This window comes from Oncorhynchus gorbuscha, linkage group LG04 (assembly GCF_021184085.1).
Source record: "Oncorhynchus gorbuscha isolate QuinsamMale2020 ecotype Even-year linkage group LG04, OgorEven_v1.0, whole genome shotgun sequence".
Lineage (NCBI taxonomy): Eukaryota > Metazoa > Chordata > Actinopteri > Salmoniformes > Salmonidae > Oncorhynchus > Oncorhynchus gorbuscha.
In genome coordinates, this window is record NC_060176.1 from 2,891,642 (window position 1) to 2,919,433 (window position 27,792).

Genomic DNA, 27,792 nt, shown 5'->3' on the forward strand with positions numbered 1-27,792 from the left:
AGAGGGTAAAAATGTAAAAAATGTAAAAATGCAAATCAATTTAGAACATTTTTGACATGTGTTTTTCTGGATTTTTGTTGTTGTTATTCTGTCTCTCACTGTTCAAATACACCTACCATTCAAATTATAGACTGATCATTTCTTTGTCAGTGGGCAAATGTACAAAATCAGCAGGGGATCAAATACTTTTTTCCCTCACTGTATAGTAATCGCAGCTACCTGTCTCGCTCATCAGACTCAGGGAGCTCCACCCCAGTTGTGTGGGAGATACAGTGGCTGTGGGAAGAGACTACCTGTCTCGCTCATCAGACTCAGGGAGCTCCACCCCAGTTGTGTGGGAGATACAGTGGCTGTGGGAAGAGACTACCTGTCTCAGACTCAGCTCCACCCCAGTCAGAAGAGACTCCTGTCTCGCTCATCAGGGAGCTCCACCCCAGTTGTGTGGGAGATACAGTGGCTGTGGGAAGAGACTACAGACTGTCCACCCCAGTTGTGTGGGAGATACAGTGGCTCATCATCAGACTCAGGGAGCTCCACCCCAGTTGTGTGGGAGATACAGTGGCTGTGGGAAGAGACTACCTGTCTCGCTCATCAGACTCAGGGAGCTCCACCCCAGTTGTGTGGCTGTGGGAAGATACAGTGGCTGTGGGGAAGTGGCTGTGGGAAGACTACCTGTCTCGCTCATCAGACTTAGGGAGCTCCACCCCAGTTGTGGCTGTGGGAAGATACCTGTCTCGCTCATCAGACTCAGTGGCTTGTGTGGGAGATACAGTGGCTGTGGGAAGAGACTACCTGTCTCGCTCATCAGACTCAGGGAGCTCCACCCCAGTTGTGTGGGAGATACAGTGGCTGTGGGAAGAGACTACCTGTCTCGCTCATCAGACTTAGGGAGCTCCACCCCAGTTGTGTGGGAGATACAGTGGCTGTGGGAAGAGACTACCTGTCTCGCTCATCAGACTCAGGGAGCTCCACCCCAGTTATGTGGGAGATACAGTGGCTGTGGGAAGAGACTACCTGTCTCGCTCATCAGACTTAGGGAGCTCCACCCCAGTTGTGTGGGAGATACAGTGGCTGTGGGAAGAGACTACCTGTCTCGCTCATCCACCCCAGAGATACAGTGGCTGTGGGAAGGACTACCTGTCTCGCTCAGACTCAGGGAGCTCCACCCCAGTTGTGTGGGAGATACAGTGGCTGTGGGAAGAGACTACCTGTCTCGCTCATCAGACTCAGGGAGCTCCACCCCAGTTGTGTGGGAGATACAGTGGCTGTGGGAAGAGACTACCTGTCTCGCTCATCAGACTCAGGGAGCTCCACCCCAGTTGTGTGGGAGATACAGTGGCTGTGGGAAGAGACTACCTGTCTCGCTCATCAGACTTAGGGAGCTCCACCCCAGTTGTGTGGGAGATACAGTGGCTGTGGGAAGAGACTACCTGTCTCGCTCATCAGACTCAGGGAGCTCCACCCCAGTTGTGTGGGAGATACAGTGGCCACCTGTCTCATCAGTTATGTGGGAGATACAGTGGCTGTGGGAAGAGACTACCTGTCTCGCTCATCAGACTTAGAGCTCCACCCCAGTTGTGGGGAGCTCCACCCCAGTTGACTGGGAGCTGGTGAGATACAGTGGCTGTGGGAAGAGACTACCTGTCCTGTCTCCACCCCAGTTGTGTGGGAGATACATCTACCTGTCTCGCTCAGACTCAGGGAGCTCCACCCCAGTTGTGTGGGAGATACAGTGGCTGTGGGAAGAGACTACCTGTCTCGCTGACTGGGAGCTCCACCCCAGAAGACTCAGGGAGCTCCACCCCAGTTGTGTGGGAGATACAGTGGCTGTGGGAAGAGACTACCTGTCTCGCTCATCAGACTCAGGGAGCTCCACCCCAGTTGTGTGGGAGATACAGTGGCTGTGGGAAGAGACTACCTGTCTCGCTCATCAGACTCAGGGAGCTCCACCCCAGTTGTGTGGGAGATACAGTGGCTGTGGGAAGAGACTACCTGTCTCGCTCATCAGACTCAGGGAGCTCCACCCCAGTTGTGTGGGATATACAGTGGCTGTGGGAAGAGACTACCTGTCTCGCTCATCAGACTCAGGGAGCTCCACCCCAGTTGTGTGGGAGATACAGTGGCTGTGGGAAGAGACTACCTGTTTATATATATATATATCTATATATAGAGAGAGAGAGAGAGAGCAGAATGTATACAGTAGCAGTAGATACTGTACAGTATAATGAAATGTTATTCTACAAATTAGATGGTAGTTGCTGGTTTTACTGACCCAAATGATGTTTACTCCTAGACAACAACAACAAAAAAATCTGTAGAGACAAAGACAGTAGAAAGCTTCATCTGGCTGTACAAAACCAGTGCATGGAGTTTAGAGGTGTGTGTGTGAATGATCTACACTTGTCACTGTGTGTTGTTTGGGATGTGTGTGTTATTTGTGTTGGGATGTGTGAAGCACCGTGTGTGTGTCTCTGACCCAGTCCCCTCTCTCCACAGTGTGTGCCAATAATACTGATACGAATGTGAAATCCCTGTGCTCCACTTCAGTGTGGATCACTCCTTTCCTACAAGCAGTCTACCTCTTTGTCCAATACATATTGATAGTTAACCTTCTCATCGCCTTCTTCAAGTAAGACTACACACACAATGGTGTTCCACAGAGTGCTGTTCTGTGACCAATACTATTCTCATTATTCATTAATAACATTATCATGTTTTTCCCCAATTTTCTACATCACTGTGTATATCTATTTTTGCCATCTCTCTCTTATCCTCAGTAATGTGTACCTCCAAGTGATGTCAATCAGTAATCTGGTATGGAAGTACCAGAGGTATCATTTCGTCATGGCCTACCATGAGAAGCCAGTCCTCCCTCCTCCCCTCATCCTCCTCTCCCACCTCGTCTCTTTCTGCTCCTGCATCTGTCACAAGAGGAAGAAGGACAGTCACTCTTATGGACCAAGTACGGGAACTACCATTTATTGCTCTAAAATGCGGATATGACAGAACCACTTGGTGATCAGAGAGAACAAGACAGGCCCTAGTACTGAGCTCTGGGGGACACCAGTAGTGTATGAACAGACTATAATATGTATAGGTGTCTCTGGGATCTCTAGTTTATCAGCAAAAATATATGCAGCTACAATAATTTATTTTAAAATGTGTACTAGTAGTTACGTTGATCTGTAAAAGAGGTGAAATGCCTTGTTGAAACTAGAACGCTCTTCATCCTCTCCCTTCCCATCTTTCCTTCCCTCCCTTCCACCCTCCAGAGTTGTTTCTAACGGAGGAGGATCAGAAGAAGCTCCATGACTTTGAGGAGCAGTGTGTGGAGACTTACTTCCATGAGAAAAACGACCAGTTCCACTCAGGGAGCGATGAGCGCATCCGCCTCACCTCAGACAGGTAACTGTTACATTAGTTACCATTCACCCCAGTTTTTATTTGACCCTTGCGCTGACAGTAACAGTTATTGTGTATATATAACATAAGAGGATTAGGAGGTTAATTGAATATTGAAACTCTGTGGCAACATAGATGTGTTTCTCCTTTCTCTCCTCAGGGTTGAGACCATGTGTATCCAGCTGAAGGAGGTCGGTAACAGAGTGAACTTCATCAAGCGTTCCCTCCACACGCTGGACTCTCAGATCGGCCACCTTCAGGACCTGTCAGCTCTGACCGTGGACACTCTGAAGACCCTGACCGCCCAGAGGGCCTCTGAAGCCAGCAAGGTCCATAACCAGATCACCAGGGAGCTCAGTCTGTCCAAAAACTTTGCCCCCAGCCTGGCCCCCACCCCCCAGGACCCTACCCCCCAATCCAAGGGGGTCAAACGTAGCGTGGGCGCCTACTTTGGTTCCTCCTTCCCCCAGGTGTCCGGGGTGGTGGTGGGGGGCAACATGGCTGATTCTCTGTTTGGGAGTGGGGTGGACCCAAACCCGCCACTGACGCTCAGTCCCCCAGAGAGGAGAGGAGACTGGGCTGGGCTGGGGCACCAAGCTACTACTGCTATAGAGGCTGGATCCTCCACGGGTGGCAGTGCCAGTCACAGTGCCTTCTCCCTCTGCCCAGCTCCGGCGCCCCCTACTGTCAGTCCTCCAGAGCTGCGGCTACGCGGCCATTCCTTCACTCAGTGGCAGCTGACCCGTCCAGTGCAGGTGGGCATCTCCGACTGCCCCTCCAGCCTGCCCAGCGTGCCCTCTGCTAGGGCTGCTTTCTACGTCAGCTCTACCCCCTCCCAGCCCTCTGTCTCCAGCCACCCAGAACTCAGCCTGGCTGGGCCAGACAAAGACAGAACCTCTGCTTCCACCTCTGTCTTTGCTGTAGAGTTTGGTGCGTTTGTTGGTAAGTATTACTGTGAGGAGAAAGACGAGGACATTAGCTGTGTGTACCCCACTGTTGTTGTGTCCAAGACTTCTGACATTGCTCGCCCCGTTTGCTTGCCTGCTTCCATTGAGAAACGGGAGGGGAGGGGTGAGGGAGGGGAGAGGGCGAAAGGGAGGTGTGAGAGGGAGGGGAGGGCAGAAGGATATGTGAATGAGGCATTTTCTGATGACGAGGGAAGACCGGAAGGAGTTCTGATGGATGGGCAGGGCAGAAGTGCTGAGCTTCCGTTGTCTCCTGAGACCGCCCGTCAGGCCGCCCCCTCGCCGCATGCTGACGCTCACAGGAACAGCCCCCTCCCTGGCTGCGCCCTGGCCCCTGCAGTGGTGCCCAGGAGACCCCGCAGCTGTAGAAACAGAGAGGTGGGGTCCTCAAGCCCCATGGCCCAGCCAGTGTCCCCTCAGCAGGGGGAAAGAAGGACTGAAGCCCCCCTGAGAAGTGACAGCAGGGAAACTACCAGAGACAGAGGTTTGAGTCGGAGTTTGAGTCAGAGTTTAAGTTGGCAGTGGGGAAAATCTCAGATCACACTCTACCTTTCACCTGTAACACCTTTTCCTAACCAGGGTGAAGTCTGGTTGTTAGTGGTCTAACGTGGTGGTATGGGGTCTAACTAAAATTAAATAACCACAGGTGTGTTCTCAAAATTCAAACACCCTGAGCATAACCTGATATGGCACCATGCTCAATCAAGACTTCAAAATAAATCAATCAGTATGGCACCATGTTCAATCAAGACTTCAAAATAAATCAATCAGTATGGCACCATGTTCAATCAAGACTTCAAAATAAATCAATCAGTATGGCACCATGTTCAATCAAGACTTCAAAATAAATCAATCAGTATGGCACCATGTTCAATCAAGACTTCAAAATAAACCAATCAACCATGTTCAATCAAGACTTCAAAATAAACCAATCAGTATGGCACCATGTTCAATGAAGACTTCAAAATAAACCAATCAGTATGGCACCATGTTCAATGAAGACTTCAAAATAAACCAATCAGTATGGCACCATGCTCAATCAAGACTTGAAAATAAACCAATCAATAGACTTCATAAACTCATAGCAACAACTCATTGTCATTCGCCAGTAAAACATACACATTTATCAGTCAATAAACTGTTGCAAACTTTAAAGAAAAACCTGGGGTACCCTTACAGTGGCTTGCGAAAGTATTCACCCCTCTTGGCATTTTTCCTATTTTGTTGGCAACCTGGATTTAAAATATATTTTGGGCGGTTTGTATCATTTGATTTACACAACATGCCTACCACTTTGAAGATGCAAAAACTTTTTTTATTGTGAAACAAACAAGAAATAAGACAAAAAAACTGAACTTGAGCGTGCATAACTATTCCCCCCCAAGTTCAATTCTTTGTAGAGCTATCTTTTGCAGCAATTACAGTTGCAAGTCTCTTGGGGGTATGTTTCTATAAGCTTGGCACATCTAGCCACTGGGATTTTTGCCCATTCTTCAAGGCAAAAACTGCCCCAGCTCATTCAAGTTGGATAGGTTCCGCTGGTGTACAGCAATCTTTAAGTCATACCACAGATCCTCAATTGGATTGAGGTCTGGGCTTTGACTAGGCCATTCCAAAACATTAAGATGTTTCCTCTTAACCACTCGAGTGTTTCTTTAGCAGTATGCTTAGGGTCATTGTCCTGCTGAAAGGCAAACCTCCGTCCCAGTCTCAAATCTCTGGAAGACTGAAACAGGTTTCCCTCAAGAATTTCCCTGTATTTAGCTCCTTCCATCATTCCTTCAATTCTGACCAGTTTCCTAGTCCCTGCTGATGAAAAACATCCCCACAGCATGATGCTGCCACCACCATGCTTCACTACTGTGGGGATGGTGTTCTCAGGGTGATGAAAGGTGTTGGGTTTGCGCCAGACATACTGTTTCCCTTGATGGCCAAAAAGCTCAATTTTAGTCTCATCTGACCAGAGTACCTTCTTTCATATGTTTGGGGAGTCTCCCACATGCCTTTTGGCGAACTCCAAAGGTGTTTGCTTATTTTTTTCTTTAAGCAATAGCTTTTTTTTCTGGCCACTCTTCTGTAAAGCCCAGCTCTGTGGCGTGTACGGCTTAAAGCGGTCCTATGGACAGATAATCCAATCTCCGCTGTGGAGCTTTGCAGCTCCTTCAGGGTTATCTTTGGTCTCTTTGTCGCCTCTCTGATTAATGCCCTCCTTGCCTGGTCTGTGAGTTTTGGTGGGCGGCCCTCTCTTGGCAGGTTTGTTGTGGTGCTATATTATTTCAATTTTTTATAATTGTTTTGATGGTGCTTCGTGGGATGTTCAAAGTTTCTTATATTTTTTTATAACCCAACCTGATCTGTACTTCTCCACAACTTTGTCCCTGACCTGTTTAGAGAGCTCCCTGGTCTTCATGGTGCCCCTTGCTTAGTGGTGTTGTAGTTATCGTAGTTTCATCGCCCACGTCACGTCAGTTAACCTCTTAGTCCACCCCATCCCGGATCCGGGATCGTGACTACAGCCTCAAGCTCATTACCATAACGCAAAATTAGCGATTTCTGAAAATTGCAAATTAAATGAAATAAATATGCCTGTCCTCAAGCTTATCCTTTTCTTAACAATCCTGTCGTCTCAGATTTTCAAAATATGCTTTAGAACCAGAGAAAATCAATAATTTGTGTAAGAGTGGTGATAGCTAGCTTAGCATTTAGCGTTAGCATTTAGCACGCAACATTCACAAAAACCAGCAAAGGGATCAAATAAAATAATTTACCTTTGAAGAACTTCAGATGTTTCAATGAGGAGACTCTCAGTTACATAGCAGATGTCCAGTTTTTCCTGAAAGATGCTTGTGTAGGACACAACGTTCCGTTTTGTTACTATGCATTTGGCTACCGAAACTAACCGAAAATTCAGTCACCTAAACGTCAAACTTTTTTCCGAATTAACTCCATAATATCGACTGAAACATGGAAAACGTTGTTTGAATCAATCCTCAAGGTGTTTTGTCATATATCTCTTCATTGAAATCCCTTCCCTGGAAGCGTGCATTCTTCTCTGATTCGGATGGAAAAATACTGGTACCTGACTTTTGCGCACCAATTTCCACGCAGACACCGTGCGGGACACTTGGTAATTGTAGGCTCTTATGGTCAATCTTCCAATGATATGCCTACAAATACGTCACAATGCTGCAGACACCTGGGGGAAACGATAGGAAGTGTCCTTTCATTCCTGTCGCATTCACAGCCATATAAGGAGATCATGGAAAACGTGCCTCCAGAAATCCTGTTGATTTCCTGGTCACTCAAACATCTTGGTTTTGCCTGTAGATTTTGTTCTATGGCACTCACAGTGAAAATCTTTGCAGTTCTGGAAACGTCAGAGTGTCTTCTTTCCAAAACTATCAATTCCAAGCATAGTCGAGCATCTTTTCGTGACAAAATATTGCGCTTAAAACGGGCACGTCTTTTTATCCAAAAATGTACGTGCATGTTGCACATGGCTAGTCGAACACCGAACTCTTAATTGAGACAATGTTTGCATTTTTATGTTTTGGGCTGAAATCAACATGAAAGAAAAGTTATTTTGCAAATTCAGCAGGCTATACTGTGACATAGGCTATTAGAAGTGCCGTTTAGTTAATGCCGTCTTTGTGCTTTCGAATGCTTATCAATGCACAAGTCCCTTTTTCCTACCTATCAATAAAATCATTTTAGAAAATACACACGTTTCACTATGCGTCAACTTTAAAATGCATGCTGTGATTACTAAATGTGTAATGTGATAGGTATTTTTAATATTACTATAGAAAAAAATAGTTAAAATTGTATAAAATAGTTAATCAGTCGTCCTCAAATGAAGGGGATGACAACGTAGTCTTGGTGAGAGGGAGGGAATCTAATTTCATTGGTCCTCAACTCATGGCTCAGACGCTTCATTTGGATAAATGGAGTTAGCCCCGAGTTAGCCTGCCCCTGATCAGGTTAGTTCTGAAGGATTCCTTGCAAAATTTTACTCCGAGTTGACCACACTTACCTCGCTAACTCCTCTTTGTAGTATAGGGCTCTGGTCTCGTCACTCAGTCATCAACTCTTCTTAGCTGTTGTATATGTAGCATGTGCACTGTATAAGTAGCTATTTACATTACAGCTAAATGGTTACAGAAGTCTGCTTTAAACTGGGAATCAAAATCCTCAGAACTAACTCCGCACTCCAACTATTGTAATTTGTTCCCTTCACTTTCCCTACGGACCCTCTGATTTGTCTAAGGGGGATCTTTAAAGGCGCTGCATGGTCAATCCTACGTCTGCATTGACATGTAGCGTTTATGGTAATACGGCCTATGCAGAATTCAGGGTATTCATACTTCTTGTGCTTCGTCGAAGCGCAGAGATGTTATTAAGAAAGTGAGTTTGTGTTTATACAGGACTTCCCGCCCTCACCTACCATCAACCAATCAAGTCTTTGCGGAGCTGTACGGAATTTACTAAATTTGAGAGAAGCGCGGCAATCCGTACGAACTCTATTTGGCCTCTGTGTCCCCCGGAGGCTCTGCTATTGCGTCACACCATCCATACGGCGCCTCCGACCACATTTTCGGATCAAGCATAAATGGGCTTTTAGTCAGCAACAGGGAAGAATGCTGCGATCATAACCAAGTGGGAAGGTGGTCGGGCTATTTACCACTGGGGAAAATCAGGGAAGAACGATGGCCCCATTTCATTGAAGCCATGCAGTTTAAGGCTGATCGGGATACTGCAGTATCCCATTATCCCCATTATAGTCATTGGGAAAATGTCAATATTTGTGGTCAATATTCGTGATAATATTTTTTTTATCCAAAATAATCATAGTACGAATAATTGCTTCTATTAGACAGATATATGTCCTTGAACCGATGTATTGTTTTTAAATCGCACACAGAATACGTTTTTAAATAATTGATTCAAGGACATACATCTGGTGTAATAGAAACAATTATTGTAATTCCACACAAAATAAGTTGAGGATAATTGATTTGCTTCCTTACAGTAAATCAAATCAAATCACATTTATTTATATAGCCCTTCGTACATTAGCTGATATCTCAAAGTGCTGAAACCCAGCCTAAAACCCCAAACAGCAAGCAATGCAGGTGTAGAAGCATGTCCAGTACCCTGGACAACCTTCAATTTGAGCTATTCAGAGGGGACAGTCGTTCTCCCCTAGTCGGCAACATCACTTCCTGGAGTAGCTCAAACTGTGCATGTTATGTCTTGAGAATCCCCCAATGTAGACTGCATCTTAGCAAGCTAAAACCGACTTCCTCTGCTTCAAATGCAGCATTTAGTCTTCACATAGGAATGAATGATGTGATGTCATCATAGATGGCTTTGTTCATTCTTATACAGTCATTGGGAAAGATCCAGTTGAACGCCCCTCCAGCTCATAATTACTAATGGGGACCTTGTCTATCAACCCTGAGCTCCGACTTCTCTCACGTGCTGACCTCTCATGTCAACTATTAAAATGTAACAAATATAACCATTATGAATTATTCATAAACATTCATTTATTAATATGTGAACGCCTCCAACTGGTAATTACCACCTTTCTACTTGGTTATGAACGCAGTAGTGCACGACATAGGGAGCAGGGTGTGATTTGGAACATTGCCTAAGAAGAGGTGCCTGGGCTGTAGGGTGCTAGGATCAGATTTGTAATTAACTCGTCGTTGTTGTCTCAATTTCAGATTTCTCTCTCTTTTTCTTGCTCTACCTGTCAATTATTATGTCAACCTTTTGTCTTGTCTAATGTCATTGTTGTGTTGGGGTGTTGGCCTCTGGTTGATGGTGACCGAGTTGTGACTGTATCACCATGGATTGATTGATTGGTTGAAATTTGCAACCTTTCCTGAAAATGTCTTTATTGGTTAAAGGGTTTGTCACATGGAAAGGTTGAGGCACCTACCCTCTGTCCATTTGTCTTTCAGTGACTGTCCCAGAGGTCTAAGATGTTCTCTCTAAGGCACAGAACCAGGTTTGGTCAACCCCTGACCTGGATCAGGGTTGGGGTCAATTCCATTTTAATTCAGAAAGTTATCAAATTGGAATTGAAATGACTCCAACAAAAAAGCCTGCAGCCTTCCAGGACAAGTGTTGGCCACCCTTGGTGTGATGCTGTCTCTGTATCTGTCTAACAGTGTTCCGGTCCTCCAGGTCATAAAGACAACCTGCACCTGGACCTGCAGCGCTCCTTCCCCAGAGACATCTCCTCCAGACAGCTCAGCCCAGCCACGCAGCCCAGGGAACAGGTGAGACAATATGTGTGTGTTCCTCCTCCTAGGTATTGAGGCAGTTATTTATTTGCTCTTAGTTCCTGGTTGGGAAGTGGTTGTTGGTTGGTAGAATGTCAGTCAATGTTATGACCATTTTTTTTTTTTAACTGTTAGTTCTCGTTCGATATTGCTGCCAGGGCGGAGCAGTTTATTTACATGAAACATCAGAGACACTTCCACAGAACAAACCAGAATTCCTTAATGGCTTCCTCTCCAAACACATTGTCCCCACAAATCCTAACCTTAGCCTCACTATGTAAAAAACAGGAAAACAGATCTCATCAGCTGAGCCCAGTAGGAGGAAGTTGCTCCTAGACACTGATGCCAGTGTGTCTTTCTCTCTGTCTACAGGGTCATCCTGAAGGACAAGGTAATATGAGGACGGTCAACTCATATGCTGGCTTCACTGAGTTTGACCGGAGTCCCTCTTTCCTCCATCCAGACTCCTGTAAGTCCAGGAAGATAGACCTGTGCTGCTCGACGCATTAATACACTGCAGAACCCTGACAAGACCTGCCAGAGGTCACGACATGTATACTATGTGTGCTAACTGAAAGGGTCTTTGGTTGTTGTGTGTCTGCAGCTCTCAGTAAGCGAGAGAGGAGCGGCGTGTCAGCAGAAGACATCCTCATCCACGAAGACCCCAGAGCTGCACTACTACTGGTGAGAACTGTCCCATAACTGTATGATGTCTCACACCCCTTCAGGTTCTGAAATCACTACTGACTGACTGTACCACTGACTGACTGACTGTACCGCTGACTGACTATACCGGACTGACTGTACCTCTGACTACCACTGACTGACTGACTGTGCCACTGACTGGCTGTACCACTGACTGGCTGTACCACTGACTGACTGACTCTACCACTGACTGACTGTACCTCTGACTGACTATGACTGACTATGACTGACTGACTGACTATGACTGACTGACTGACTGACTATGACTGACTGACTATGACTGACTGACTGACTGACTGACTGACTATGACTGACTCACTGTCTGACTATGACTGACTGACTGTCTATGACTCACTGTCTATGACTATGACTGACTGACTGTCTATGACTCACTGTCTATGACTGACTCACTGTCTATGACTGACTCACTGTCTATGACTGACTCACTGTCTATGACTGACTCACTGTCTATGACTGACTCACTGTCTATGACTGACTCACTGTCTATGACTGACTCACTGTCTATGACTGACTCACTGTCTATGACTGACTCACTGTCTATGACTGACTCACTGTCTATGACTGACTGACTGACTGACTGACTGACTGACTGACTATGACTGACTGACTGACTATGACTGACTGACTACCACTGACTGGCTGACTCTACCACTGACTGACTGTATAACGGACTGACTGTACCACTGACGGACTGACTGACCACTGACTGACTGTACCTCTGACTGACTCTACTGACTGACTGTCTATGACTGACTATGACTGACTGTCTGACTGACTGACTCACTGACTCACTGACTATGACTGACTGACTGTCTACTGACTGACTGTCTACTGACTGACTGACTCTACCTCACTGACTGACTGACTCACTGTCTATGACTGACTGACTGACTGACTGACTATGACTGACTGACTATGACTGACTGACTATGACTGACTGACTGACTATGACTGACTGACTACCACTGACTGGCTGACTCTACCACTGACTGACTGTATAACGGACTGACTGTACCACTGACGGACTGACTGTACCACTGACTGACTGTACCTCTGACTGACTATGACTGACTGACTGACTATGACTGACTATGACTGACTGACTCACTGACTCACTGACTGACTGACTCTACCACTGACTGACTGACTCTACCACTGACTGACTGACTCTACCACTGACTGACTGACTCTACCACTGACTGACTGACTCTACCACTGACTGACTGACTCTACCACTGACTGACTGACTCTACCACTGACTGACTGACTGTACCGCTGACTGACTGACTCTACCACTGACTGACTGAACCTCTGACTGACTATGACTGACTGACTGACTGACTATGACTGACTATGACTGACTGACTGACTATGACTGACTGACTGACTGACTGACTGACTGACTGACTGACTGACTGACTGACTGACTGACTGACTGACTGACTGACTGACTATGACTGACTCACTGTCTATGACTGACTGACTGACTGACTGACTATGACTGACTATGACTGACTGACTGACTATGACTGACTGACTGACTGACTGACTGACTATGACTGACTATGACTGACTATGACTGACTGACTGACTATGACTGACTGACTGACTGACTATGACTGACTGACTACCACTGACTGGCTGACTCTACCACTGACTGACTGTATAACGGACTGACTGTACCACTGACGGACTGACTGTACCACTGACTGACTGACTGTACCACTGACGGACTGACTGTGCCACTGACGGACTGACTGTACCACTGACTGACTGACTGTACCACTGACTGACTGACTCTACCACTGACTGACTGAACCTCTGACTGACTATGACTGACTGACTGACTGACTATGACTGACTGACTGACTGACTGACTGTCTGACTGACTGACTGACTGACTGACTGACTGACTGACTGACTGACTGACTGACTGACTGACTGACTGACTACGACTGACTGACTGACTGACTGACTGACTGACTGACTGACTGACTGACTGACTGACTGACTGACTGACTGACTGACTATGACTGACTATGACTCACTGACTGACTATGACTCACTGACTATGACTCACTGACTGACTCTGACTGACTGACTACGACTGACTGACTACGACTGACTGACTGACTGACTGACTGACTACGCCTGACTGACTACGCCTGACTGACTACGCCTGACTGACTACGCCTGACTGACTACGCCTGACTGACTACGCCTGACTGACTACGCCTGACTGACTACGCCTGACTGACTACGCCTGACTGACTACGCCTGACTGACTACGCCTGACTGACTACGCCTGACTGACTACGCCTGACTGACTACGCCCTGACTGACTGACTATGACTCACTGACTATGACTCACTGACTGACTCTGACTGACTGACTGACTGACTGACTGACTACGACTGACTGACTGACTACGACTGACTGACTGACTACGACTGACTATGACTGTCTGACTGACTATGACTGTCTGACTGACTATGACTGACTGTCTATGACTGACTGACTGACTGTCTATGACTGACTGACTGACTGTCTATGACTGACTGACTGTCTATGACTGACTGACTGTCTATGACTGACTGACTGACTGACACTGACTGACTATGACTCACCGACTATGACTCACCGACTATGACTCACCGACTATGACTCACCGACTATGACTCACCGACTATGACTCACCGACTATGACTCACCGACTATGACTCACTGACTATGACTCACTGACTATGACTGACTGACTGACTGACTGACTGACTGACTGACTGACTGACTGACTGACTGACTGACTGACTGACTGACTGACTGACTGACTGACTGACTGACACTGACTGACTGACTACGCCTGACTGACTACGCCTGACTGACTACGCCTGACTGACTACGCCTGACTGACTACGCCTGACTGACTACGCCTGACTGACTACGCCTGACTGACTACGCCTGACTGACTACGCCTGACTGACTACGCCTGACTGACTGACTGACTGACTATGACTGACTGACTGACTATGACTCACTGACTATGACTCACTGACTGACTCTGACTGACTGACTACGACTGACTGACTGACTACGACTGACTATGACTTTCTGACTGACTATGACTGTCTGACTGACTATGACTGACTGACTGTCTATGACTGACTGACTGACTGTCTATGACTGACTGACTGTCTATGACTGACTGACTGTCTATGACTGACTGACTGTCTATGACTGACTGACTATGACTGACACTGACTGACTATGACTCACTGACTATGACTCACTGACTATGACTCACCGACTATGACTCACCGACTATGACTCACCGACTGACTCACTGACTATGACTGACTGACTCACTGACTATGACTCACTGACTATGACTGACTGACTGACTGACTCACTGACTATGACTGACTGACTGACTGACTGACTGACTGACTGACTGACTGACTACGACTGACTGACTGACTGACTGACTGACTGACTGACTATGACTGACACTGACTGACTGACTATGACTGACACTGACTGACTGACTGACTGACTGACTGACTGACTATGACTGACTGACTGACTATGACTGACTGACTGACTGACTATGACTGACTGACTGACTGACTATGACTGACTGACTATGACTGACACTGACTGACTATGACTCACTGACTGACTATGACTCACTGACTATGACTGACTGACTCTGACTGACTGACTACTGACTACGACTGACTGACTACGCCTGACTGACTACGCTGACTGACTACGCCTGACTGACTGACTGACTACTGACTGACTGACTCGCCTGACTGACTGACTCACTGACTATGACTGACTGACTGACTATGACTGACTGACTGACTATGACTCACTGACTATGACTCACTGACTGACTCTGACTGACTGACTACGACTGACTGACTGACTACGACTGACTATGACTGTCTGACTGACTATGACTGTCTGACTGACTATGACTGACTGACTGACTGACTGTCTATGACTGACTGACTGACTGTCTATGACTGACTGTCTATGACTGACTGACTGTCTATGACTGACTGACTGTCTATGACTGACTGACTATGACTGACACTGACTGACTATGACTCACTGACTATGACTCACTGACTATGACTCACTGACTATGACTCACTGACTATGACTCACTGACTATGACTCACTGACTATGACTCACTGACTATGACTCACTGACTACTGACTCACTGACTGACTGACTGACTGACTGACTACGACTGACTGACTGACTGACTGACTACGACTGACTGACTACGACTGACTGACTGACTGACTGACTGACTGACACTGACTGACTGACTGACTGACTGACTGACTGACTGACTGACTACGACTGACTGACTGACTGACTACGACTGACTGACTGACTGACTGACTGACTGACTGACTATGACTCACTGACTGACTCACTGACTATGACTGACTGACTATGACTCACTGACTATGACTCACTGACTATGACTCACTGACTGACTGACTATGACTCACTGACTGACTGACTATGACTCACTGACTGACTCACTGACTATGACTCACTGACTATGACTCACTGACTATGACTCACTGACTATGACTCACTGACTATGACTCACTGACTATGACTCACTGACTATGACTCACTGACTGACTGACTGACTGACTGACTGACTGACTGACTGACTGACTGACTGACTACGACTGACTGACTACGACTGACTGACTGACTGACTGACTGACTGACTGACTACGACTGACTGACTACTGACTGACTGACTGACTGACTATGACTGACTATGACTGACTGACTATGACTGACACTGACTGACTATGACTCACTGACTGACTATGACTCACTGACTATGACTCACTGACTGACTCTGACTGACTGACTACGACTGACTGACTGACTGACTGACTGACTGACTACGACTGACTGACTACGACTGACTGACTACGACTGACTGACTACTGACTGACTGACTGACTGACTGACTGACTGACTGACTGACTGACTCACTGACTATGACTCACTGACTGACTGACTGACTACGACTGACTATGACTGACTGACTGACTACGACTGACTATGACTGACTGACTGACTGACTGTCTATGACTGACTGACTGACTGACTGACTGACTGTCTATGACTGACTGACTGACTGACTGACTGACTATGACTGACTGACTATGACTGACTGACTATGACTGACTATGACTCACTGACTATGACTCACTGACTATGACTCACTGACTATGACTCACTGACTATGACTCACTGACTATGACTCACTGACTATGACTCACTGACTATGACTCACTGACTATGACTCACTGACTATGACTCACTGACTATGACTCACTGACTGACTGACTGACTGACTACGACTGACTGACTGACTACTGACTGACTGACTACGACTGACTGACTGACTGACTGACTGACTGACTGACTGACTGACTGACTGACTATGACTGACTGACTGACTGACTGACTGACTGACTGACTGACTATGACTGACTGACTATGACTGACTGACTGACTGTCTACTGACTGACTGTCTATGACTGACTGACTGACTGACTGACTGACTGACTGACTATGACTGACTGACTGACACTGACTGATGACTGCACTGACTGACTGACTCACTGACTCACTGACTGACTACTGACTCACTGACTGACTGACTGACTGACTGACTACTGACTGACTGACTACTGACTATGACTGACTGACTGACTGACTGTCTGACTGACTGACTGACTGACTATGACTGACGACTGACTATGACTGACTGACTATGACTGACTGACTATGACTGACTGACTGACTGACTGACTGACTGACTATGACTGACTGACTATGACTGACTGACTATGACTGACTGACTGACTGACTGACTATGACTGACTGACTATGACTGACTGACTCACTGACTGACTCACTGACTATGACTCACTGACTATGACTCACTGACTATGACTCACTGACTCACTGACTGACTGACTATGACTGACTGACTGACTGACTGACTGACTACTGACTACGACTGACTGACTGACTGACTGACTGACTGACTGACTGACTGACTGACTGACTGACTGACTACACTGACTGACTGACTGACTGACTACTGACTGACTGACTGACTGACTGACTGACTGACTGACTGACTGACTGACTGACTGACTGACTGACTGACTATGACTGACTGACTATGACTGACTGACTGACTATGACTGACTGACTGACTATGACTCACTGACTATGACTCACTGACTGACTGACTGACTGACTGACTGACTACTGACTGACTGACTGACTATGACTGACTATGACTGACTGACTACGACTGACTGACTCACTGACTATGACTGACTGACTATGACTCACTGACTATGACTCACTGACTATGACTCACTGACTATGACTGACACTGACTATGACTGACTGACTGACTGACTGACTGACTATGACTGACTGACTGACTGACTATGACTGACTGACTGACTGTCTATGACTGACTGACTGTCTATGACTGACTGTCTATGACTGACTGTCTATGACTGACTGACTGTCTATGACTGACTGACTATGACTGACTGACTATGACTGACTGACTATGACTGACTGACTATGACTGACTGACTATGACTATGACTCACTGACTATGACTCACCGACTATGACTCACTGACTATGACTCACTGACTATGACTCACTGACTATGACTCACTGACTATGACTGACTGACTATGACTCACTGACTATGACTCACTGACTATGACTCACTGACTATGACTACGACTCACTGACTACGACTGACTGACTACGACTGACTGACTATGACTGACTGACTATGACTGACTGACTATGACTGACTGACTATGACTGACTGACTGTCTATGACTGACTGACTGTCTATGACTGACTGACTGTCTATGACTGACTGACTATGACTCACCGACTATGACTCACCGACTATGACTCACCGACTATGACTCACCGACTATGACTCACTGACTATGACTCACCGACTATGACTCACCGACTATGACTCACTGACTATGACTCACTGACTATGACTCACTGACTATGACTCACTGACTATGACTCACTGACTATGACTCACTGACTATGACTCACTGACTATGACTCACGACTGACTGACTATGACTCACTGACTATGACTGACTGACTACGACTGACTGACTACTGACTGACTACGACTGACTGACTACAACTGACTACGACTGACTGACTACGACTGACTGACTACGACTGACTGACTGACTGACTGACTGACTGACTGACTGACTATGACTGACTGACTATGACTGACTGACTGACTGACTGACTGACTATGACTGACTGACTGACTGACTGACTATGACTGACTGACTATGACTGACTGACTATGACTGACTGACTATGACTGACTGACTATGACTGACTGACTATGACTGACTGACTATGACTGACTGACTGACTGACTGACTGACTGACTGACTGACTGACTATGACTGACTGTCTGACTGACTGAGTATGACTATGACTGACTGACTACGACTGACTGACTTTGACTGACTGACTGACTGACTGACTGACTATGACTGACTGACTATGACTGACTGACTGATTGACTGACTATGACTGACTGACTATGACTGACTGTCTGACTGACTGACTATGACTGTCTGACTGACTGAGTATGACTATGACTGACTGACTGACTGACTGTGACTGACTGTATGACTGGCTAACTGGCATGTTTTCCTCTCTCCTCAGGAGAGGGCTCAGGTCAAGACAGCTCAGGCCAGCAGTCTGTAAGTACCTGACATGCATTCCTACCATCATCCTGGTTTTTCAGCTGGGGTCAACTTACACGTACAGCCCTGGAAGAGTAGAGTAGATGAACTCACTTACAGCTGTGGGTCTAGTAGATCTCTTGGTTGTTGATCAGTTCAGTGTTCCCACAGTTTGGTTCATAACCCTGGGCCAAGCCTGGCTTACCGTTACCATGGTGACCGGAAACAATGTTCCAATCAAATTCCCAACACAGATATTAGGGGGAGTGGGTGGTTGCCTGTAGTGTTAGTTAATAGGTGAACGGTGTTGTTCTACTGTATAGCGTCTGTGAGAGCAGCGCCATTGAGGCCATCTCCATTTTGAAGTAGTACTTTTTCTTCTACTACTTCTATGAGTTGGTAAACAAACTGAAATTGTGCATACTGCTACTTGGAGTGTGTTGTCTGAACAGGTATAAAGTCAAGGTTGGTGATCTACTGCCACCTGCAGTTATGGAATGTTTGCTCACAAGTATAATTCATTGGTTGATCCCACTACTTTCAAATTATGGAAATCCTCATTGACGATGCACATGCAAAATGGGTTATTTAATTTATTTAACCTTTATTTAACTAGGCAAGTCAGTTAAGAACAAATTCTTATTTACAATGACGGCCTACCAGAGGGCAAAAGGCCTCCTGCGGGGACGGGGGCTGGGATTTAAAACATCACGTCAAGAGAGACACCACAGCACTACATAAAGAGAGAATTAAGACCACAATATAGCATGACAGCAACACATGGAAACACTGCATGGTAGCAACACATTACTACAACAACATGGTAGCAAAACAACATGGCAGCAGCACAACATGGTACAAACAATTATTGGGCTCAGACAACAGCACAAATGTAATGATCTCTATCTCTGAGGTGGGTGTTAATGTCTGTTGTGTGTTCTCTCTCTCAGCAGGGCACCAGGGGAGGACTCAGGTATTAATGGTATGTGTCCATTGGAACTTGCTTTCTGTACTATTACTGTAACTTGATAGTTCCTGATTTCTTTCTCTGAGATGAACAGGCTGTTCACCTCTCTATTCGCCTCTTTGACAATTATATTTTCTCTCCTTCCTCTCAGCTGCATCATGTCTCTACAGACACGCCCACCTGGGGAGCAGGAAGGATTGTGAGTGGCTGTAACTTTCCCTTTAACTACTTCTAACTCCTTGAGATGTGAACCATCCCTGTAACTACGTCTAATTCATTGTGATTTGATCTATCCATTTAACTACGTCTAACTAATTGTGATGTGATCTATCCCTTTAACTACGTCTAATTCATTGTGATTTGATCTATCCATTTAACTACGTCTAACTCATTGTGATGTGAACTATCCCTTTAACTACGTCTAACTCATTGTGATGTGAACTATCCCTTTAACTACGTCTAACTCATTGTGATGTGATCTATCCCTTTAACTACGTCTAACTCATTGTGATGTGATCTAACCCTGTACCGCTAAAATGAATTCACCTCTTCACCTCTGTACTTTTTCATCCTTATTCTCTTCCCTACATGCTTATTTTTTATCGTACTTTTATTAGCAATAGTCATGAGAGGAGAGCTTGCAAGTAAGCATTTTGTTGTGTTGTGTACACTTCCTGTAACCATGCATATCACAAATACACTTTATATTTGATTGGATTTGAATAACTGACAATTAATTTTTTCTTAGCAATTGGTTCCCCTTTCAAGCCAATGGAAAGCTACCAATACTCAGGTGAGGTTTGGACCTTAAAGCATACTGTAGTCAATCTCAAGTCACACCATATTCCCCACTACATGGAGTAGGATGTCATTTGACTACGGTAGCCTCCTGCCAATGTTGTGTGTATTTGACTCTGTGTGTGTTTCCCTCCCTGTAGCTGTGGAGCGTAACAACCTGATGAGGCTGTCTCAGAGCATCCCCTTCACCCCAGTGCCCCCTAGAGGTAAGATGCAGTATTACACGCCCCTTTCACCCCAGTGCACCCTAGAGGTAAGATGCAGTATTACACATCCCCTTCACACCAGTGCCCCCTAGAGGTAAGATGCAGTATTACACGCCCCCTTCACCCCAGTGCCTCCTAGAGGTAAGATACAGTATTACACGTTCCCTTCACCCCAGTGCCTCCTAGAGGTAAGATACAGTATTACGTTCCCTTCACCCCAGTGCCTCCTAGAGGTAAGATACAGTATTACACGTCCCCTTCACCCCAGTGCCTCCTAGAGGTAAGATACAGTATTACACGTTCCCTTCACCCCAGTGCCTCCTGGGTCAATTTCATCAGGCACCACACCGAGTCGGGGTTTCAATTTCTTTCACAGACTATGTTCTACTGTCTGACTCAGCTGTACTCTGTCTAGTTGAAAGGACTACGGTGTTGGGGTCAATTCCGGAAGTAAAAAGAAATGTATAAACAATGAGAGAACTGTCTCACCCCAACCCTGGAGAACTGGACATGTGACAGACGAGGTGACCCCACCCAGTCTGTTAGAATGAGGGCATAAAGTGGGACATATCATGGCCAGTTAAGGGAGATAAGGAAGCCAGTTTAACCTACAAATAATAGTCAGAATTTGGTGGGTGCTTATTTGTCCTATTTTATTATACAGGTGTGAATTGAAAATGTGTTTTTGCATATCTCAACTCCCCCTGACACACCCAAACGAGTTGAACCCATCTATTCATCTATCCTGTGTGGCTGCAATGATGTATGTAATACACACCTTCACTCTCTCTGTGTCTGTGTGTGCTGCTCCCTGTAGGTGAGCCAGTAACAGTGTATCGTCTGGAGGAGAGTTCTCCCAACACCATCAACAATAGCATGTCCTCCTGGGCTCACAAAGGTCTCTGTGCCAAGATCGAGTTCCTCAGTAAGGAGGAGATGGGAGGGGGGCTGCGACGTGCACTCAAGGTACAGTTGGTGTGTGTGTGGTCACTACTGTCTAGTGTCTTCACTACATGTAACAGAGATGGAACTGAACATTAAAAAGTATTGGTTTGTTGTTGTTGCATTGTTATACAATGTATTTCTCGGGAGGACAATAAACTATAACTATTGTATTGTACTCTAGGTGCTGTGTACGTGGTCAGAGTATGACATTCTGAAGCCAGGTCACCTGTATATCGTTAAGTCCTTCCTACCAGAGGTGGTCCAGACCTGGCAGAGCATCTACAAGGAGGACACTGTACTGCTGCTCTGTCTCAGGGTAGAGGAGAACACACACTCACACACTGCGCTTCACCCAATGATATATATATATATATATATACACACACACACAGTTGTGGACAAACGTTTTGAGAATGACACAAATGTTAATTTTCAAAGTTTGCTGCTTCAGTGTCTTCAGATATTTTTGTCAGATGTTACTATGGAATACTGAAGTACAATTACCAGCATTTCATAAGTGTCAAAGGCTTTTATTGACAAGTACATTAAGTTGATGCAAAGAGTCAATATTTGCAGTGTTGACCCTTCTTTTTCAAGATCTCAGCAATCTGACACAGGACTGATGGTAGCGCTCACCTTGTCTTCTCCGGGCAAGCTTTTTTCCGGAGGGCTTCTTTGTTGCCCTTCTTGATACCAGGCCATCCTCCAAAAGTCTTCACCTCACTGGGTGTGCAGATGCATTACGGCACTCACACCTGCCTGCTGCCATTCCTGAGCAAGCTCTGTACTGGTGGTGCCCTGATCCCTCAGCTGAATCCATTTTAGGTGACAGTCCTGGCGCTTTCTGGACTTTCTTGGGTGCCCTGAAGCCTTCTTCACAACAATTGAACCGCTCTCCTTGAAGTTCTTGATGATCCGATAAATGCTTAGGTGCAATCTTACCGGCAACAATATCCTTGCCTGTGTAGCACTTTTTGTGCAAAGCAATGATGATGTCACGTGTTTCCTTGCAGGTAACCATGATTTACAGAGGAAGAACAATGATTCCAAGCACCACCCTCCTTTTGAAGCTTCCAGTCTGTTATTCGAACTCAATCAGCATGACAGAGTGATCTCCAGCATTGTCCTCGTCAACACTCACACCAGTGTTAACGAGAGAATCACTGACATGGTGTCAGCTGGTCCTTTTGTGGCAATTATTTGCAATTCATCTGATCGCTCTTCATAACATTCTGGAGTATATGCAAATTGCCATCATACAAACTGAGGCAGCAGACTTTGTGAAAATTAATATTTCTGTCATTCTCAACTTTTGGCTGTCTGTCTGTCTGTCTGTCTGTCTGTCTGTCTGTCTGTCTGTCTGTCTGTCTGTCTGTCTGTCTGTCTGTCTGTCTGTCTGTCTGTCTGTCTGTCTGTCTGTCTGTCTGTCTGTCTGTCTGTCTGTCTGTCTGTCTGTCTGTCTGTCTGTCTGTCTGTCTGTCTGTCTGTCTGTCTGTCTGTCTGTCTGTCTGTCTGTCTGTCTGTCTGTCTGTCTGTCTGTCTGTCTGTCTGTCTGTCTGTCTGTCTGTCTGTCTGTCTGTCTGTCTGTCTGTCTGTCTGTCTGTCTGTCTGTCTGTCTGTCTGTCTGTCTGTCTGTCTGTCTGTCTGTCTGTCTGTCTGTCTGTCTGTCTGTCTGTCTGTCTGTCTGTCTGTCTGTCTGTCTGTCTGTCTGTCTGTCTGTCTGTCTGTCTGTCTGTCTGTCTGTCTGTCTGTCTGTCTGTCTGTCTGTCTGTCTGTCTGTCTGTCTGTCTGTCTGTCTGTCTGTCTGTCTGTCTGTCTGTCTGTCTGTCTGTCTGTCTGTCTGTCTGTCTGTCTGTCTGTCTGTCTGTCTGTCTGTCTGTCTGTCTGTCTGTCTGTCTGTCTGTCTGTCTGTCTGTCTGTCTGTCTGTCTGTCTGTCTGTCTGTCTGTCTGTCTGTCTGTCTGTCTGTCTGTCTGTCTGTCTGTCTGTCTGTCTGTCTGTCTGTCTGTCTGTCTGTCTGTCTGTCTGTCTGTCTGTCTGTCTGTCTGTCTGTCTGTCTGTCTGTCTGTCTGTCTGTCTGTCTGTCTGTCTGTCTGTCTGTCTGTCTGTCTGTCTGTCTGTCTGTCTGTCTGTCTGTCTGTCTGTCTGTCTGTCTGTCTGTCTGTCTGTCTGTCTGTCTGTCTCACTTAGGGTACAAAACATTAAGAACACCTTCCTAATATTGAGTCCCCCCCACTTAAATTTTTTGTCTTGCCCATTCACCCTCTGAATGGCACACATACACAGTCCATGTCTCAATTGTCTCAAGGCTTAAAAATCATTTTTTAACATGTCTCCTCCATTTTGTCTACAGTGATTGAAGTGGATTTAAAAGGTTACATTCAGACCCCTTGACTTTTTCTAAAACTTTATTTTCAAATTGATAAAATTATTATTTTTCCTCATCAATCTCTACACAATACCCCATAATGACATATCGAAAACAGTTTTTTAGATTTTTTTGCGAAATGTATTAAAAATTTTAAACGGACACCTTATTTACATAAGTATTCAGACCCTTTGCTATGAGGCTCGAAATTGAGCTCAGGTACATCCTGTTTCCATTGATCATCCTTGATGCTTCTATAACTTTATTGGAGTCCACCTGTGGTAAATTCAATTGATTGGACATGATTTAGAAAGGCACACACTATGTAAGGTCCCACAGTTGACAGTGTATGTCAGAACAAAAACGAAGTCATGAGGTCGAAGGAATTGTCAGTAGAGCTCCGAGACAGGATTGTGTCGAGGCACAGATCTGTGGAAGGGTACCAAAACATTCCTGCAGCATTGAAGGTCCCCAAGAACACAGTGGCCAAACTGAGCAATCTGGGGGAGAAGGGCCTTGGTCAGGGAGGTGACCAAGAACCTGATGGTCACTCTGACAGAGCTCTAGAGTTCCTCTGTGGAGATGGGAGAACCTTCCAGAAGGACAAACATGTCTGCAGCGCTCCACCAATCAGGTCTTTATGGTAGAGTGGCCAGACGGAAGCCACTCCTCAGTAAGGAAACCTGGAGGAAACCTGGCACCATCCCTACGGTGAAGCATGGTGGTGGCAGCATCATGCCGTGGGGATGTTTTTCTGTGGCAGGGACTGGGAGACTAGTCAGAATCGAGGGAAAGATGAATGGAGCAAAGTACAGAGATCCTTGATGAGAGAACCTGCTCCAGAGCACTCAGGAACAAAGTCTGTGGCGAAGGTTCACCTTCCAACAGGACAACGACCCTAAGCACACAGCCAAGACAACGCAGGAGTGACTTTGGGATAAGTCTCTGAATGTCCTTGAGTGGCCCAGCCAGAGCCCGGACTTTAATCTGATCGAACATCTCTGGAGAGACTTGAAAATAGCTGTGCAGTGACGCTCCCTGTCCAACCTGACAGAGCTTGAGAGGATCTGCAGAGAAGAATGGGAGAAACTCCCCAAATACAGGTGTGCCAAGATTGTAGTGTCATACCCAAGAAGACTCGAGGCTGTAATCGCTGCCAAAGGTGTTTCAACAAAGTACTGAGTAAAGTGTCTGAATACTTATGTAAATGTTATATTTCAGTTTAGAATTTTAATACATTTGCAAACACTTCTAAAAACACTTTTTTTGCTTTGTCATAATGGAATATTGTGTGTAGATTTGATGAGGGGGGGGACAATTGAATCCATTTTAGAATAAGACTGTAACGTAACAATGTGGAAAAAGTCAAGGGGTCTGAATAATTTCTGAATGCACTGTATAAACTGTACGTCATTGGCTTCACCTCTGTGTACACACACTCTTCATAATGACACACCATAGCAGGACAACTGTTTAGTTTTCCTTTTTAATATATGATCATTTCCACCACCCTCTTCCTCCATTCTATTCATCCTTCCTTCCTTCTCTATCCTTCCTTCCTCTGGTTTATTCAAGGCTATTCAATGTGGAAATACCTCATACACTGGTATCCTCTCTCTTGACAGGAAATTCAACAGCAGAGAGCTGCTCAGAAACTGACATTTGCCTTCAACCAAATGAGGCCCAAGACAATCCCTTACTCTCCCAGGTAAACTAACACACCAGAGCCACACTTCTCATTTAGCTGCTTGTATTCAGCTGCTATTCATTTAAAAATTTACGTCTTTTGACATTTGAAACATGAATATCAGAAGACACAGTGCCTACCTCCTCTCTCTGTAGGTTTCTGGAGGTGTTTCTGTTGTACTGTCACTCGGCAGGCCAATGGTTCGCTATAGAGGAGTGTATTACTGGAGAGTTCAGGAAGTTTAACAATAACAATGGGGACGAGATTGTCCCAACCAACCTTCTGGAGGAGACCATGCTGGCCTTCAGCCACTGGACATACGAGTACACCCGGGGAGAGCTGTTAGTGCTGGACCTACAAGGTAATACTGACATTCAACCCCTAACCTTTAACCCCTGATCCTTCAGTAGGGTTGCAAAGGGTCTGAAACTTTCCAGTAAATTTCCAGATTTTTTTCGGGACATTTTCCATGGGAAGTTAAGCCCGGGTATTTTGCTTAAATTCATCAAAAAAAGTTAGCTTATAACAGTGAACCTTTTTGTGGGATACTACACATAAGGCAATTCTAGGTCTTGTGGCATATTTTGTTTAAAATATCCCCAATTCAATGGAATTGCAACCCTCTGCATGCACAGTGCATTCTTCCATCACATGTACAGCTGATTCTCATCTTGCACACTAATGAGATGCTATTGAGCCCACACTACTACACTGTCTGAGCCAAGGACTACATGCTTACTGGTGAGTTTTGATTACAATACTGGTTGGGGTGAATATATTTTATGACATACGTGATTTTTTAAACTAGTAAATAGTAGCCTACAGCAAAGTGTTTGTTTTAAATCATTTCTAACTTGTTAACAATTTCTGCTAGTTAATTTTGCTACCATGTGGGTTTTAGCTTGCTTGTGCCTGTTAACTGAAGAGTGTTAATTCACCTGTTTCCATACATGTTTCCTTTTAAAACATTTGTCTTACAAAGGAGTTGTTTAATCTAACTGCTTAACTATTTATCTGTACATGGAATTGTATTTGTTATTTTTTTACTATTTTTTTCTAATCTTTACAGGAAAATGCCACATCTATCTGATGTGTGGAGACATTACACTGCAGCTAATGTAGTAGGAAAAGCGTGTACATTTGCAAATACTGTGCCAAATCATATGTGAAGAATGCAACAAAGATACAGAATCATCTGGCCAAGTGCATAAAGTTCCCTCAGTGCTCACAACAAGCAACCTCTGACAAAAGTCCCTCTACTTCTATTCAAGGTGGAAACGATGAATCAGACACCTTATCGATAGCAACAGCTCATGGTCCGCCTGGAAACAGACGTTTTTTTGGCTCAATGGATGAACATAGTCAGAGAAATGCTGATGAATGACTTGCTCGAGCTGTGTATGCAACTGGTTCACCTCTGCTCACAGGCAATGTGTATTGGAAGATATTTCTGAATGTTCTTCACCTAGCATACACTCCTCCAGCCAGACATGCTTTATCTACTCATTTGCTGGGTGCAGAGTTCAAGTGACGGTCAAGCAAATCATAGAGAATGCAGACTGTATTGCAATCATCTCTGATGGGTGGTTGAATGTTTTTGGGCA

General features: G+C 45.5%; 1 protein-coding gene across 4 annotated transcripts in view; it reads left to right on the forward strand.

The window, feature by feature from the left end:
* trpm7 (transient receptor potential cation channel, subfamily M, member 7) overlaps window positions 1–27,792 on the forward strand; it is an 85,981-nt gene that overhangs the window by 54,187 nt on the left and 4,002 nt on the right. For all 4 annotated transcript variants that reach the window (XM_046345572.1, XM_046345570.1, XM_046345571.1 and 1 more), the window contains 16 exons: window positions 2,497–2,629; window positions 2,778–2,962; window positions 3,273–3,405; window positions 3,563–4,344; window positions 10,563–10,657; window positions 11,033–11,129; window positions 11,265–11,344; window positions 19,199–19,236; window positions 20,169–20,200; window positions 20,337–20,384; window positions 20,934–20,978; window positions 21,124–21,189; window positions 22,007–22,155; window positions 22,316–22,450; window positions 26,127–26,209; window positions 26,344–26,549. In XM_046345572.1, the coding sequence (XP_046201528.1) occupies window positions 2,497–2,629; window positions 2,778–2,962; window positions 3,273–3,405; window positions 3,563–4,344; window positions 10,563–10,657; window positions 11,033–11,129; window positions 11,265–11,344; window positions 19,199–19,236; window positions 20,169–20,200; window positions 20,337–20,384; window positions 20,934–20,978; window positions 21,124–21,189; window positions 22,007–22,155; window positions 22,316–22,450; window positions 26,127–26,209; window positions 26,344–26,549 (2,307 nt within the window). The remainder of the gene's footprint in view (window positions 1–2,496; window positions 2,630–2,777; window positions 2,963–3,272; window positions 3,406–3,562; window positions 4,345–10,562; window positions 10,658–11,032; window positions 11,130–11,264; window positions 11,345–19,198; window positions 19,237–20,168; window positions 20,201–20,336; window positions 20,385–20,933; window positions 20,979–21,123; window positions 21,190–22,006; window positions 22,156–22,315; window positions 22,451–26,126; window positions 26,210–26,343; window positions 26,550–27,792) is intronic.